The following is a 16,499-nucleotide window of genomic DNA, read 5'->3' as shown; positions in this document are numbered from 1 at the left end:
TTGATCTAAGCTATAGTGCAGGCTTCTGCCTTGAGCCCTACACCAAAGTATGATTTGTTGCCCCTCTGACATTCTGGACTCATGCCCCATCTGCATGCCATTCCCCTATCATCCTTAGAGCTTGTTCTGAAGCCCTATCCCAGCTGCTGTATGTTTTATTTTTTTCTATATTAATCCTTCTGGCCCAGCTCCCAAAGACTGGGACTGCTTTTTACACCCAGCCCCCAGGCTGGGTCTTGGTGCCTGTGGATGACGCTTGGGTATTAGTCACCAGGCTGGTTTTCCTTAACCGGCTTCCATCCCACCTCCTTTTTGTTCCAAGGTCACAGGGCTCTTCAAGTGGTGCTTGCTTGACTTCTAATACTGCCAGTCCTTGTCCCTCTGCTCACCATATTTATTCAATCACTTGGGCATCACTACTTGCTACAAAAGGTCTGCTCATTTGGCATAATTAATTTCAGAGGGTAACTTAATTCTAGGGGCTGCGCCTCTCACATGCTTTATTGTCGATGTTCACAATTGATTTATAGAATTAGGCTTGATCCTTTTCTCCTCCTCGGGTGCAAAGTGGTTGAAATGAATTTTGATTTTCTGTAGAAGAAAATCTGGAATAAGAACCATGTCCTGCCCTCGAGTTCCTGATGTTCATTCTTCTGCTTGTATGACCATTGGTGCGTGTGTCTGCGTATGCATTGAAAGGCCCAGACAGAATGATTCTAGATAACTTTGTAAATGAGCTTGGGAAGACTTGCAGGATGCAATTAAGGGGGATACTGAAGACGTGGTTGGCCCAGGTTGGCTGGGAGGGGCTGAGTGGTGAGTGAGAAAAGTCATTTTGCCAATGTTGGCAATAACTCACCATCTTTCCAGTCCAGAGGAATGAGGGCTGTTGGCATGGGGACAACAATTTATTGCCATTTTCCCTAAAGGGCAGAAAAAACAGTTGCCATCGGGTAGATCGGGCAAAATGTGAAGTACGGTTGAGCCTTGAGCAACATGGGTTTGATCTGTGTGGGGCCATTTATATGTGGAATTTTTTAAAAAATAAATATAGTACTGTAAGTTTATTTTATGGTTTTCTTAACATTTTCTTTTGTCTAGCTTACTTTATTGTAAGACTACAGTAGAATACATAAAACATACAAAATACGTATTAATTGACTATGTCATTGGTAATACTTCTGGTCAACAGTAGGCAATTAGTAGTTGAGGTTTTGGGAAATCTAAAGTTATATGTGAATTTGACTGTGTGTGGGTCAGCACCCTTTATCCCCTGAGTTGTTCAAGGGTCAACTGAATTATTTGTAGGGGATCTGATTGATTGGTTTGATTTTATTTTTGAAGAATGCTAATTCCCTTAAGCAAGTAGCACACATTTGGATATGGAGTTATCCGAAGTTTTATTTATAGAAGAGGAAAAGGAATATGGAAGAAAGATACGTTCTCCTATCTTGGCCAGAAGCTCACATTCCTTCATTTATGGTTTGGGTAGGTATTTAAAATGAAAGGTCACAGGATATCATAAAGAGGAAATTGCTGTTTATATTGGTCACTTGGTTCAAATTCTGCCTTGAGAAATATGAACTTAATTCTCCGCTATAATGGGCATGAATATCCCTTCTCAGGGACATTTTATAAACACCTGAGTGGAGTCTTGATAGTTAAGAATTAACCAATAATAATATAGTTACGTTAATTGCTTACATGTGGATTATTCATTTACAGTCTGTCTACAAACACTTCCTTTTACTCCCAGTACAGTCTGGTCTAATGGAAAAAGGAAAGGACTAGGGATGTGGAGACAGTAAAGCAGATTACAGAGTGCAACCTGACATGCAGAAAATGATCAAGAGGGGTTAGTTGTTGTTGCCATCATTGTTTTCTGTGGTCACTAAATGTATGACTTTAATATACGAGAGAGTACAAGTGGCTTTCCCAAAGTGGCTTGCCTATATTCTGGGGTTACAGCCAATAACAAATGAAGATAAAGATAATTAAAAATGCTTTGAAAAATGACAGTCCAAGGCAAGGCCTTGTCATTTCCCTTATTCCCCAACAAGCTTCTGGAACAGCACTATCCTCAGCTGGTACAGAATCCTGGAATGCAAAGTGGTTTTATCATTCACTAAAAGAGATATAATAAAGTCAAGAAAGCCCAATGTGTGTGCAGGGAGATATAACCCACACTCACACTAAATACAAGGGAATGCTGGCTTTCTCCGGTTGTGGTTTTTCAGATCATAACTTGACGCCCACCAATATGGACAACTGCCCATGGCCTAGGTCTGGTCCTTCATCTCCTTAGTCAGCCTGACCTGGTGTAGAAAAGTACTTCCACATTGACTCTGGGAGACAGCAGCTCAGACGGTTACCTGTAGGTTGTATCAACACTCAGGTTGGCGGCAGCTAACTCTGATGGAGGTATCCACGCAGGTAATGTGTTCCCAGCAACCCATTTTGTCCACTCAAATAAGCCGGGCTCGACACGGATCTTCAAGTGATTTTCTTGTTGTAAACCTTAGAGGTAAAATAAAACAAAGATGAAGGAATGGGCACTGTGTTTCAGTGGCCAAACTGTTATAAAAATTCTATTCTCTTTTCTACCAGTCGCTATAGATGGTTAAAGGAAAGTGGAAGAATGTGGGTTTGGTCAAGGGGTTTTAATTTCCGTGTGTGACAAACATACGAGTTTAATACTCTGGCCACACCAACAGGATGTATGCTGGCTTTAAGTGGTCTCTGACTTTGAAAAAAGAACATAAGTCATTACCCATGTAATGTATACACTTCTGTGACTGCTAGATTTTCTTTTTCTAAGGTCAAGTCCCACGACTGCCTCACCAAGAGACTTCAGAAATTCTCTCAGCATCCACCACTCCACAATAGCTTATACTGTTTTTGAGTTATCACGTAAATTATTCATTTTCTCCAGCAGAAAATCCAATTTTGAATATTTGCAAGTGCCAGTGCACAAGTCTGGTGTTTTATGGAAGTGTAATCACACTCGACTAGTCCCTGTTTGGCTTTCTTTATATTGCTTTAGCCCAGTTTTTTAATACATAAATGCATTCTGGTTTACTTAAGAAATAGAAGCCTCCAAGGTAGTATAAATTCTTCATTGGCTTGGCTATTTCTGGCTCATTCATTTGTTTTGTACAAGCAGTTCTACTCTGTTTCTATTAGTTTTCCTTCCAGTGAAATGAGGATGGAGATCCCTATAGGGTGAAAGTTGAGGATCTTTATAGCAACGGTGCTTTTAAAGTCATCCAATTAACTAAAGAAACAGGGATGATTAAGATTTGTAGATACTTAGGAGCACCGTTGCTACTGTAAACAAGAAGCAAACAGAGCAGAGTGGGAGGAAATGATTTCACTGTTTCACTGCAAAAAAAGGATCACACTCTGTAGGCTCCAAATTATTGCCAGACAACGATATTTCACAAGCTTACCATTCATCCAAGAGGGCTTTACATTTTCAAGAGAAAAATTCTCTCTCTACCTCCTTTTGTCTCATTTATGACACCAGAGTATGATTTGGGGACTCTTGCACAGATGCCTTCCAAAAGAATCATTGCTAAAAATTCCAAATGTGAAGCTTTCAATTGGTGCATGTTCCCCAAGTCTAGGATAATCTAGGCGTAGTGCTGTCTAGAGGCAGAAGGATAGTCCCGTGGGCCTTTATCAAGTCTAACCTTTCAAGATGTTGTATGCGGTCTGAACGCAGCGCAGCGATGGGGAGCAGTAGACGTGGTCAATAATAGTGTTGCTCTCCAATAAGGCTTCCCCTGCAAAGGAAGGCAGAGGAGAATCAGCTTGCTGGATTTATGCAGCCTCCGCTGGAGCTTAACGTGGGAGCAGGTGGCAGGCAGACCCTGCAAACCTCTTTTTTTCAATGGAGGCTCACAGACGCCAACAGTTTGAGCCTTGTTTCCAGCCCATCCCCTCATCAGCATTTCTGTGAAAGAGCCCAAAGGGAAGACCCCTCTTGTCGTCTTTTTCTTTCCTTCTCTCTGAAGCTAACAAGCCGGAAAATATCCATCTAGGAGAGATCCAGAAACATGAGAATGCTCTGATTTCACACTTGTGATATAAACGAGATGGTTCATATTGTGACAGTTAGATCTTGTTTTACTTTTATCCTGCGCTAAACAAGATCTCAACCTGTCATCTTCTTAGATAACAGAGGTAAATCCCAACACCCGATACTTCAACACTTTCTTCATGGAACATGCTTCTTTTCTCTACTTGATAACCATGCAGGGCAAGGTCTTCTATGAACTTGTCTTTATCCAGCTCACCAGCCTTATCTCGTGTGGCTCACAAGCCATGGTCTAGAAGGAGAGAGCTTTTCTCTAAGTACTTTCGATGTTACTTCCCACGTCTATGACTTTTTGTGGTTCTCCCCACCAGACACACACTTCCCACCCTGCTGCTCCTTCTCTGTCCAGGTGACTTCTCTTCCCCTCTTCTGTGTGTGTGTGTGTTTTATGTTCCCATAATACTCTGCACACAGTTCTATTCAAGATGTATGATATTTATTCACTTTTAAGCTGTTTCTCTGAGGGTAGGGGCTCTCACTTGGATCCCCAACACCTAGCATGGGACCTTGCACAAAGTAAACGATCAGTGAATGTGTTAGAGGATTGAACAGGACAGGGCTGCTGTCTCCACCTGGTATGTATGGAATAGACCTGCAAGAACTGACCATTTTCTTTCTTTTCCTCATCTTTTGAAGATTTTATTTATACATTTGAGAGACAGAGTGAGCGAGCAAGCATGGGGAAGGGCAGAGGCAGAAGGAGAAGCAGACTCTCCCCTCTGAGCAGGGAGCCTAATGCAGGGCTCAATTCCAGGACCTTGAGATCATGACCTGAGCCGAAGGCAGACACCCAACCAACTGGGCCACCCAGGCACCCCAGAACTGACTATTTTCAAAGGATCAATTGGCTTCCCTATATCTAGCCATTCCAGGCTTCTCTCCTCTCCTCCTCACCCCTGCACTAGAAGCTGACCTTGCCCCATCACTGGGCCATACAGACCTCAAGGGATTATACCTCATTCACTGTGGTAAACTAGCCCAGTGCCAAGCACAGTGTTTGGAACTTCATGGTTGTGTAATAAATAAATCGCTTTTGAATTGGGCAAATAAACTACTTGTAGGAAACTTGTAGAAAGCTGCAGAAAGCGTCCTGGCATACCCACTGGAACCAGTCTTTTGTAGAAGTAGCCAGGAAAGGCTGTGCAATCACTCCAGGACACTTACCCACCAGTCTTGCTTGCATACATCCAAACACGGTGATCGGAGCATCTTTCTCATAATCCCGGAAACCACCACTCCGCTGAGGTAAGCTATGAGGCATGTTCAGGTTGGTGCGTATGTAGCGGCCTGGGGAAAAAAAAAAAAAGTCAGTCAAAGGATGACTTTGTAGGTTAGGACTTCTGTTGTTGATCCTGATGGCCCTCCGTTTTCCATTCCTTTTTGGCCAAAGAAAGGGAACTGAACCTTTCTAGAAAATATTGAAGCTGACACATTTCCTTTGGTAGAGTCTGGGAATCCACTCCTGCATTCTGGTTGACAAAAGTGACAAGAGATAGTTTTTAGGTGAAAGTAACAACCACACACCCTAAAGCAGGAAGATTCTGAGAGATGCAAACCTCCCAGTCTTAGACATGCCATTCAAATGAAATTGGAACCAAAATTAGCCAGGGTGACTTAATGGAGGAAATTCTGGCCACAGAATCAGGACACCTGTCTAGGCCTCTGCCAAATGACCATGGGCAAGACATTTGCCTTCTTTGGTCCCCGGTGTCCCAGTTAATAGAATGGGGACAAGGACACTTTCCTCTTCACTAACATTCAAGACCATTAGGAAGGACTTACATTGTGGCAGATTATAGGCATTTCCTATAGCTCAGAGACCATACAGGACTCCATCTAGACAAATGTAGCTGGACTGTGCCCCCCAGAGGCCATAATAAGTATGCCAATGCTAAGCAGGTCAACTAACCACTCACCTTTGGCATCAAAGCACTGGGATAGCCAGTACTTCCCAAACACAACATCCATCCTCTCACCATGCCGACACACAAAGAGGCATCTCTTTTGAGGGCCGGGCTGGCTACTGACCCTCAGAGGCTGCAGGGAAAGAAAGGCTATTAGTGGGGGAAGCACATAAGAAAGTGAACATGTCCTGGAGCCAGGTGCCCGATGAACAGAGCTGAGCTCTAGAACAAATTCTACCAGTGTAGAACGAGGGCAAATCCCATAACTACCTCGGATTTAGGTTGGCCTGTCTGTAAAATGGGGGCAGTAAGACTCATCCTACAGACCTCACAAGTTATTCTGAGGCTCATATGAGATGAATTGCAGCTGTTTTGCAAAACCAGAGGGTTGCAAAGAACGTCTCACCCTTGCTGTTGCTGTGGTGGTTAGAAGGAGTAGCATTTGGCCAGTACTAAAACGTGAAGACCACTTGAGTTATGGCCCAGAGGGAAAACTAGCCAGTATGTACAGCCAGCCATCTAGTCCTCCCCTAAAGGGATACTTCATCAACAACTTCAGGGAGCAAGGACTTTTATCACAAAACGGCCTGCCTCGGGATCCCTGGGTGGTGCAGCAGTTTAGCGCCTGCCTTTGGCCCAGGGCGCGATCCTGGAGACCCGGGATCGAATCCCACGTCGGGCTCCCGGTGCATGGAGCCTGCTTCTCCCTCTGCCTGTGTCTCTGCCTCTCTCTCTCTCTCTGTGAGTGTGTGTGACCATCATAAATAAATAAAAATTAAAAAAAAAAAAAAACGGCCTGCCTCACCTCTAACACATGGTGGTTAGACCATCTGGCCCCATGGTCTCCCCCAGCTTTGAGTATCCTGATCTCACTTTTGGCGCTATCGTCTGACTACATGCGTTGTTGGTGTTCCCAGAAATGGTTCAGGAGGACAGTTGTTCCCTCTGAGTGATGAAATAGGCCTGTCTAGTCAAAGGCATGTCCAAATGACTTTGGATTCTATCACTGCTAGGTGGATCCTTATAGATGTTTCTATGTTCCTTCTTTCCGATAGTCAGCTATTCCCAGTCTCGCTAGTGTGGCCAACACTTTACATTTGCAGCCAGTTAGTTGCCCTGACAGGGTTAATATGTGGGATAGAGGGATGGTCTTTCCTGCTTCTTTTCCCATTCTTCTCTGATTCAAGCTCTGGGCTCCAGCCAACGTGATCTAGTCTGTTGATCCTCAACTTTCCTTTGTCTTGGTTGTTCAGAACGATCCCCACCCCCACTCCTCCCTTCTGCAATGCTCCTGGCATATATCAAGCCCTCAGACATAAGTGAGCACTCACCATGTGCCAGGCACTGTGCAAAGGGCCTTTTTAAAAAAAAAAAAAAATCTCACACTGACCTCTGAGATAGAACCATTCTGACTTTACAGATAACACATCCTCCTCTTTGCAGAGCCACCTTCTCTACCAGTCTAGACCCACATGCGGTAGACGCTGCCAGGACCACCTACATGGCTCTTCCTAGCCTTGAATTCCTGTATCTCTTTTATGATTTTGTGCCCCTTTCTCCCCCAAGAGATCGGGGACCCTTTGGGGCAGCCAGGGCAAGCCCTCCTACTTAGCAAGTAAGTGCCCAGTGAATCCTGAGTAGAGTTGAGGATGTGACCCCGCCGGTCAGCGTTACCTGCGTGGGCTGGCAGATGATAGTCAGGGGCGCCGTCTCCCCCAGAACCTGGTCCTCATACTGCCGCCTCTCCAACACGCCATCACCAAATGAGAGAGCATTAGATGTTGTGTTTAAGATCGAGTAAGAACTGCAGGAGAAGATAAGAAAGATGGTAACTGTTTAGGCGGAAGTCATCAGCAAGTCACCCTCGAGGTCCATGGGAGTGCAGGAGGTAGCAGGACCCAGGCCCTGGGCAGGGCAGCTGAGCAGAGGGCACCCCGTTTCTGGAGAGGAACATCTTGTTTCATACTGCAGCCTTGCACTCACTAAATGAGGGGTGGATGGATTTCTGTACTTGGAACAGATGTGTTCGTCTCTCTGGGTGGGGAAGGGACCCTGATTTTGTGCCAATCAGCATGCCACAGGCGTGCCTGGCGCCGAGGCATGTTAAAGAATAATGAGTTATCAATTTTGTACCATTGTTTCCAGCTACTCCTCTGACTCAAAAGAAAAAGAAAAAACCCACCCAATCCCTGTTGCCTTTAATTTGTCCATGGTGACTTCCATCGGAACTGACAAATTAGAGGGAGGATTTTTACTATCGCTACCACTTGGCCTGCGGGTCCTAATGATCAGGGAAGCCTTGTGGCCATTCTCCCCCATTCCTCTGTCTTCACTCGCCCTGCCCTTCTCCCCGTTGTAATAATACCTCCAACCAGACGATTAAATACAGAATTATTTCAGAGGAGGCCATTCTCACCAGATGTAGAGAGCTGTGAGCCAAGAACTCTCATCTCTGGGTGTAACACTAACTACAGAAGCCCCAAAGAGGTCTCGCTGACAGGGAGGCAGCAAATTATGCCATGTTTAAATTATTTTGATTAACAGGGCCTCCAAAAGGCTTTATCTAATAAACACTGCAATTTAAATATGGTCATGAGGCAAATCCAATGAACATCTCCTTCTGCATCACCGAGCAGTGTTCAAAGGAGAGCATTTACATTTTAGATTTCCTGCTTCTTTAGAACTAGGGGAGCCATTCATTCCAGTTGGCTCAGCCCAGTCCTGGCTTGTACCTGTTGACCTCATCTGTTCAGGTATATTTAATTTTAACACGGTAGTAGTCCTTGAAATTCAGCTTGGAAAACAACTTTTTATATTCAATATTATAAAGCTTAGTGGTTGTCAGGAAAACATCTTTTTAAATGCTATGATTTTTAATAACTTGGGGACTCTGAAGTGTCCCCCTCTGTGACTGCATACAGACTCATCCTGCTTAGACACGAAGGTTTCAGAAGCCTCCTGCCCTGAAAACGAGACATTTCAGCCCTTGCGCACATCAGTCACCGGGGAAGCCTGGGCCCGACTTGTCACAGATTGTGATTCAGCAGATCTGGGGCGGGACCTGGGAAGCAGCAGCCTAACAAAGCTGCGTCAGCAAGTGTGATGTGCAGCCCAGGAGACCTGCTGAAAAAATTAAGCAACCGTAGACCAAGAAAATCTAGTGCCATTTGCACAGTCTGATAGACAGGCGTTCTCTTTGCAAACATCACCATTAAGGAAAATTCAGTTTCACTGTCTGATTCATCAAAGCCTCAGGACCTGAAATGTCTGGATAGATGGAATCGTCTTGACACTTCTTGTACACGTCCCTTAATTTCATTGCTTTGTTATAGCTGTGAAGACACTGAAGAATCCCTTCTGTCTCTCTCCCTCTCCCTCTCCTTCCGCTCCGTTGGCAAGGAGAATGCCAACCTCCTTCTCGACTGTCATTGTAATCAAAGGACCTGACTCACTCTGAGACAGTTGGGTGCTGTCAGTTCCATTAAGACAATAGTCATAGGCTTTATGTTGAGAGTAGCACAGGGAGGAAGCCGATGCCTGATACCCAGAACATCTCAAGTACAAGGGGGGACGCTGGCACCTCCCTAGGACACATCAGTCCTGTATAGATAGCCCAGAAGGGTGGCCAGCCGCCCACACCTGCACTTCAAAGGACATGATGGGGCTTCACCAACTGACAAGTACCTAGAGACACTTGGAACTGGGCAAGATGCCCTAATAAGGGTGGTAGGAAAAACTTTCCTTAGGAGGGACTTAGAAGAAGAACAGGGCAAAAAGAAAGGGTTGTGAAGGGTAACTGACCCTACGTCCCTACTTGTTGCTTGGATCCCCTCGGCAAATTCCCATCAAGGCAGCCAGGTGATTTGAGCATCTCGTGGAGCTCTACCCCCAACCCCCTCAAGGCTAACTTTGGTTAGGGGAGAGAGAAGATCTGTCTTAGAGGGAGCCTCCTTAAGTCATTTCTGCTTCTGGGGTTAAATAGGAAAGTGCAGTTCTTCTGTAGGGTCACCTCTGTAGAAGAGATGTTTGATTCGACAAGCATGTAGGAGAGGACTGGAAAACACAAGTTGGAGAGAAAAGAAAAGCTGACGGCTCTTTTAGACTCAGTGCTGTTGCACCTGTGGCACTGATCAATGTAAAGTCCTTTCTTGCAGTCTTCATAACACCCCTGTGAGGCAAATGCAATTGTTATCACCATCTTACAGGAGCTCAGACGGGTGATGTTTAAATCTTGACTTGGCCAAGGTCACACAGCTTTTAAGTAGGAGTGTTAGGAATTGAACCTGAAACTACTGGAATAAACACTCAAAGTCTTAATTAAGGTGTCCTAAAGCCTAGTTAGTACTTCCCCACTCTGACCAGCATTGGATATGACAGCTGAGAGTTTAATTTCAGACATGGTGGGGTATCTGGGAGGCTCAGTGGTTTGGCACCTGCCTTCAGCTCTGGTCATGATCCTGGGGTCCTGGGATCGAGTCCCGCATCTGGCTCCCTGCGGGGAGCCTGCTTCTCCCTCTGCCTGTGTCTCTGCTTCTCTCTGTGTGTCTCTCACAAATAAATCTTAAAAAAAAAATAATTTCAGCCATGGTTCCCAGGTCGATATCATCGCTGGTAATCTCTTCAACTAAAAGGAGAGGACATGAAAACCTCCCTGAGGTCCATGAACCAGTGTTCCCATGTTTCGGCCTGAGCTCCAGTTTGGATGGGAGTGGATCTGGAAACACTGATCTGAAAGGGGTCAGGAGGGCTTCTCTCCCTTTTCTCCCACTTAGAAGCTGACTTTATAAAAAGTGATGTGAGAGCTGTGCATCACCAGACAAATCATCTTCCTCGTCTTGTATTCACGTATTACGCTTCACTTGTTTTCATGAGGATAAAATGTTGACCTTGGAAATCCAACTTAGATGTTCAGAAACCTTTCCAAACAACAAACGTTTGGGGGGAACATGAGGCAGCTTTGACCTCCCAATGGTGCCACAGAATGCTCCTGGGCGGGGATAGGGGGAGGGCTGGAAGGAAGAGGCAGGGATTGTGGGGCAGGGGATCATTAAGGAAGATGTTCTTTCCCATCTCTGGGTTTGTGGTTTGTCTGCTTGCCACTAACTGGGGTAGAGAACCTTTTTTTCTTTTCTCCCTCCAGGCAAAACACTCATGAAAATTGCCCCTCTCTGCTTCTCTTTTATGGCAGTAATAACAATGTTCGACACACCACGCAGCTGGTGCTCAGAGCTTCCGGCTCTCAGCCACGTTGGCACATGGCAAGAACAAGAGGGAGGAAAAACAAACCAGCGTGCACGCCCTGGCCAAATGCCCGAGTATGCCAGGGAAGGGCTGGCTTTGCGCTGCTCCGATGAAGAATGAGAAGGTGCCTCTCGTTCCTGATTTATCTATCCAGACAAAGCTGGCCATATGACACAGGCCGCTCTGAACATGGGACCAGTTTGGTTTGGCGGGTAAAACAGTAGTGAGAGGTGGGTGCAAAGTTATGACTCTAAAGAGGACTAGGGCCACTGTGTGTCACCTTAAGGTTCTGGCAGTTGCCCATGTCCTTAGACGGTCCCTCATCTCGGCATTTATGTGCCAAGTCTGGGGACTTGCTCAGGGTTGCCCAACAGGCGAGGGGCAGGTAGGTCCCCTGAGCCTTGCAAACCCTCTCACTACTGGTCCGGCTGGCATCGTGGGAACCTGCCCAGCTGTTCTGGGGAGTCAGAACACTCTTGAGCAATGACCCAGGATGAAGGATCCAGAAGCCCAATGGCCATGAAGTCTCAGCACTGGGATGCCCCACAGTTCAGCCAGAGAGATGGACCCTAACGAGCAGCTTCTAGGTAGTCTCTGATCAGGAACTCAGCAGACAGCAGGAGAGTGGATCCATCCATCATTTTTCCCATGCCCCCCCCCCCCCACCAGCCCTATCCCGAATGCCCTGAACCTACAGATTTCTTCCCCATGAACTTCTGTTTCCTGTTCTTGCTGCAACGTGTGGCCAGGCTCACGTCTGCTTCCCCACCATCTCCTCCCAGGCTGCAGTGTTCTTCCCAAAGCAGCGGGCAAAGACCTTGAGTCTGCTCACCCATGAAATATCCAGGTGCTGCACTCGTCAGCCTTGGTGATGTAATTCTCGGGCAGGAGCCCGGAGCAGCCCGTGGTTAAGGAGGTGCCATAGATCCAGCCCTCGCTGGTGCTGGTCTGCTCCATGGGAGACATAAAGATGAAGTCCCCCGGGGTCAGCTCCAGCTCATCATCATTTTGTGGGGTGTAGGGGTAGATCACCTGTAATGTCTGAAAGAGGAAGAGAGGGAAGAGTAAGGCCCACATCCCACCCAGTGTGAGTGCCTCCAGGGCACATCTGTGTGTCCCACTTTAATGGCGCGCACATCCAGATGTTGACATTTACAGGCGCCCCTGGGGTCTGCAGACTTGGAATAGATTTGGACTCAGATCAGAAAACATGTCTTTTTTTTTTTCCCCCCTTTTTTCCCAGGGTATGATGGGCATGTGCCTGGTGCTACTAGACGGCTCCAGACTTTCCTTCGGGCATGTCTTTCTTCCTGTCAGGATTCACATGCAGTTTTGGGGAGTTCATCTGCAAGCCCGTAGGCGCTCTATTAAGCTGCTGTACACATGGGGTTGGACCTGGTTTCCCCTTCTCCATGTGCTGGGGTCGGCACCATAATAGACACTTGAAATTCTGCTTATGGAAAGTCAGTCTTCCATCTGGGGGTTACAGATGGGCTGGGTGGGGACACTCTTCTGTAGCCAGGCGTGGGGACCGATGCATTTCCCTTTATGTGTATTTCAGAGGCTTCAACAAGACAGTCTCTGCCTTCAAGGAGCTTTCTTTAAACCTACATTTCTCACAAAGACCTTGAAAGAAAAATATCTTTCAGAGCCATCGGTGTGTTTGTCCATGTAACCAGCTTTCACCAGCGAACAGATGGAGACCACGTGTTTCCTTCTTTGGGCTCCAAAAGAGCCTTCAGAGCCAACCATTGGCCACGCTGTTGGGTTGCCTTATTTGATTTTTTGCCTCCTTTCTCAATATATACATATATATATAAATGGCATCAGCATGAAGATGCTTTAGAAAACATTTTCCTGTTTCTTCATTTATAGCAAGGGCCCTCCATAGTAAGGAAAATACTTCCTTTCCTATTTATTTCACATGGAACACAACCATGGAAGGAGATGCTTGAACAGTCTTTCCCACAGTCCTGAAGTCATTAGTGGCAGGCTAACTCTTCTGGTTCCACCTTCAGGTTTTTAGCCCTGTTTGGCTTCCCTTTTCTCATCTGTAAAATAATGCCTGGACTATAAAAGTTAATAAGACAATCTAAGGAAAAACTCTATAGATCAGAGCCTGTACACAGAAGGTGCATAATTATGTCTATTGAACCATGACGCCTGATTTTTCCTTCTAGCCTGACCCCTGGACTCTGGGCTTGTGGGCTAACCAGCTTGCCGGTGTCTGTCAAGGAGACACATCGGAACACGTTATAATGGATTTCCTTCTGGAATTCTCTAAGGAGGGCATAGGCAAAAAGAGGTGATCTTTTTTTTTTTTTTTCCTCAGAGAATGGAAGTGAAAATACACAGATCTTTCAGCTCCAGATCTTTGTCCCTGTTCCCCTCCCACTCCTTCCCTTGTTTTTCCGACACATTCGCGCTCAAACCGCCGTTCCGAACTAGCCAGGAAGGTTTTCTGCTGGGCTGTGAAAACAGCTTAGGAAAGAAAAAAACCCAACTCTCTAAGCTAGGTATGTGGTGATGCACCCAAAGGAACCCTCCCTTTCCTGGAACAGGGTGGAGAGGGGTACCAAGTCATAGGGGGAACAAGTTGAAACTCATGTCTCTTAGATACTCGAGAACAGCATAGTTTTGACTAATTATGCCTTTGGTCAAGAACTTTCTTTTCCATTGAGAAACTCAAAGTGACTTCGGATGGGAACTCCTTCCTCCGATCACTTGGTGGGGGTGAGTTTTCTATCTCTAGGTTGCCTCCCGGGAAACAGAGGCACAACAAAGGAGTGTTAGGGGGCCGTGTGCCCTAAGCAAAGGGTAGCTCTGATTTACTGGATAAACAATAAAATAAGACATAGCAACAAATCTCAAATTATAACTGGCGCCCGTGTCCCCGCAGCCCATTCCGCTCACCAGAAGCACATGCGAAAAGTCAACCTACGTTCGAGAGTTGGCAGGACACAGGCCCCGTTCTGCACCGCATTATACTTCTTTATGTTTAGTGTTTACCTGTAAGAATGGTTGAGTCTAGTTTTTCTCCCTTTGTATGGGCAGCAGCAGCCCTTTGTGATTGTAGGAACCTAACCTCCTTGACTTCGAAGCTTCTCGTAGCAACAGCAATTCTGTTGCTGCAGCCACGCTGTGCTGCCTCTACCAGGACCCTTCCGTCATCTTCTCGTGGAGCCCACACGACAGCAACAGTCCAGCAAAATACTCTCGCCACTGTACCATGACACAACCAAGGATGGGAGTGTTCTAGGAGCTACAGAAGCGAACCTAACGACCGCCACATGGATGGAGCCGGGATCTGGAGTCATGGGAGCTTTTTATGTATTGCTGTCCTCCTTCAGATTTCTATCACTTGGCATAGAAAACCGGCGTGGCCTCACGTCATCACGAACAGGGAAGACTACACAACGTACAGATACATTTGCAAGCCTCAACCAAAGTGGGCGGCGGCAGAGAGCTGAGCCCTGGATGCGCTCCTAAGTGTGGCCTGCTGAGTGCCCTTGTCCAAACCGCTGTCTCTGGACGTCTGCTGGCCTCCCTGGCACGATCCATCCAACTTCCCTCCCGGGGGACAGAAGAAGGCAGACAAGGGAAGGTTTTTATATGCAAGGGGGGCTCAGGTAGAGCCAGATGACCTCGGAGAGCCAGCTGTATCAGAAGGAAGGGTAATAAATGAGCTTTCACAAATACGAGATAAAAGAGGCCAAGTTATTTTTAGAAAATACTTCGCGTGGGTGCCTGCTGCCTCTTTTCCTCCATGCCAATTGAGCGGAATGTGGGTCAGGCTGAAAAGCAATTACCCTCTGAGTTAACTGGAGGGCAGTGTTGATTAGAAGATACTCCTGGAAAATTCCATTGCCACCTTCCTTCTCCTAGAAAGGTGACTTCCCTCCGTCCATCTACACCCAACCCTTGACTTTTTCCCACCGCCCCCCCCCCCCCCCCCCCGCTCTGTCCTTGTAAGGAACCTAGTCAGCCACACCTCCCCTGTTATATTTAGGACTCCTCCTAAGCAATTCCGGGAGCTGTCACAATTCTTAAGTCAGATCCAGCCCCGTCTCCTTGTTGTGCCTTTCCAGAAACTTCCGTCAAATGAACTTGGAAGGAGGACACGACATTCCCATCAGCAGGGTCTGACAGAGCTGCATGTCCCTGACACTCACAGGCCCTTGGTTCATGGGTTGGCTCCTTTCAACATTCCCACTCTCTAGACCCTGAGACCCTGAGACTCCAACTGTTTTTCATATATTTTTAATCTCTAACAGAGATTTTTTTTTTAAAGCTAGGTAAACTAACAACAATGTCAGTCCTTTTGCTGTTGAAAAATTGGGAAGCAAATCAAATACTGTTTCATAAATGTAATTAAATTGGATGACAAATTTTTCATCAAACTGTGGGTTTTGTTTTGTTTTTTTTTTTTTTTCCCTAAGATGTGTTGCTTGTCTTCATTGCTCAGGATCCCTGTGTTCTGGCTTCAGCTCTGGCCCTAAATTGCTAGTTTGCTATGGACCAGCCAGTTATTCTCTTTGGATCTCAGCTTCTCCTTCAGGAAAATAAAGGGCAATATTACTCTTCAGAGTGGCACGCGGGCTTGTTTTGGAAATCAATACCGATTCCCTCCAAAGGAGGATGCTGGGGTTATGCCAACCTTTCCACATGCACTGGGAGCCAGTGGTCCCACTCTTGCCTCCCACGGAGGAAGCACACAGACTGTCACAACATGTGGTCTCTGTTTTTATTTCGTGTGTCTCTTCTCTCTCCCCTACTAGACTCAAACTCCTTGAGGACAAGACCATGTTTTAAAATTCTCGTATGTTCCATGGTAACTTACATGCCATCGATACTTAGCAAGTATCTGTTAATTATGTGATCACAGATTTTTTTTCCCCCCGGTATTTCTGCATTCTCCTCACCTAAAATCTGGCTGAGGTCTTTCATGGACCCCATGAATTTATAGAATTAAAATTTTTCCTACATACTTTTCTATCCTCTCATTTCATTTCTGCATCAGCCCAGTGAGGTTGGCAGGGCAGACAAAGCAATGGGAGCAGTACACCAAGGAGTCGCTTGGGACCCAGGGAGGAAGGGTGCCAGCTCCAAGCTTCCCGGGGGAGGCAGGGAGATCCCGGAGAAAATTGTGGGCCGACTGACTCCTGGTCTGGTGCTCACTTCGCTGCTTTCCTTTGGCACCCATCTCTCTACAGCAGTGAGCTGCAAGTGCTTTTGATTGTGTCTGTGCCCCTGCA

The 16,499-nt window shown here is 46.3% G+C and overlaps 1 protein-coding gene across 3 annotated transcripts in view; it reads right to left on the bottom strand.

The window, feature by feature from the left end:
- Positions 1-16,499, bottom strand: part of UBASH3B (ubiquitin associated and SH3 domain containing B) — a 136,795-nt gene that overhangs the window by 8,797 nt on the left and 111,499 nt on the right. For all 3 annotated transcript variants that reach the window (XM_055306931.1, XM_055306933.1, XM_055306932.1), the window contains exons 6-11: positions 12,077-12,285; positions 7,678-7,807; positions 6,016-6,136; positions 5,264-5,386; positions 3,693-3,785; positions 2,373-2,517 (exon numbers count right to left, since the gene is read on the bottom strand). In XM_055306931.1, coding sequence (XP_055162906.1) covers positions 2,373-2,517; positions 3,693-3,785; positions 5,264-5,386; positions 6,016-6,136; positions 7,678-7,807; positions 12,077-12,285 — 821 coding nt within the window. The remainder of the gene's footprint in view (positions 1-2,372; positions 2,518-3,692; positions 3,786-5,263; positions 5,387-6,015; positions 6,137-7,677; positions 7,808-12,076; positions 12,286-16,499) is intronic.

Source organism: Nyctereutes procyonoides, unplaced genomic scaffold, assembly GCF_905146905.1.
Source record: "Nyctereutes procyonoides isolate TBG_1078 unplaced genomic scaffold, NYPRO_anot_genome, whole genome shotgun sequence".
In the NCBI taxonomy this organism is placed as follows: Eukaryota; Metazoa; Chordata; class Mammalia; order Carnivora; family Canidae; genus Nyctereutes; species Nyctereutes procyonoides.
This window is presented reverse-complemented; position numbering and strand designations above follow the sequence as displayed.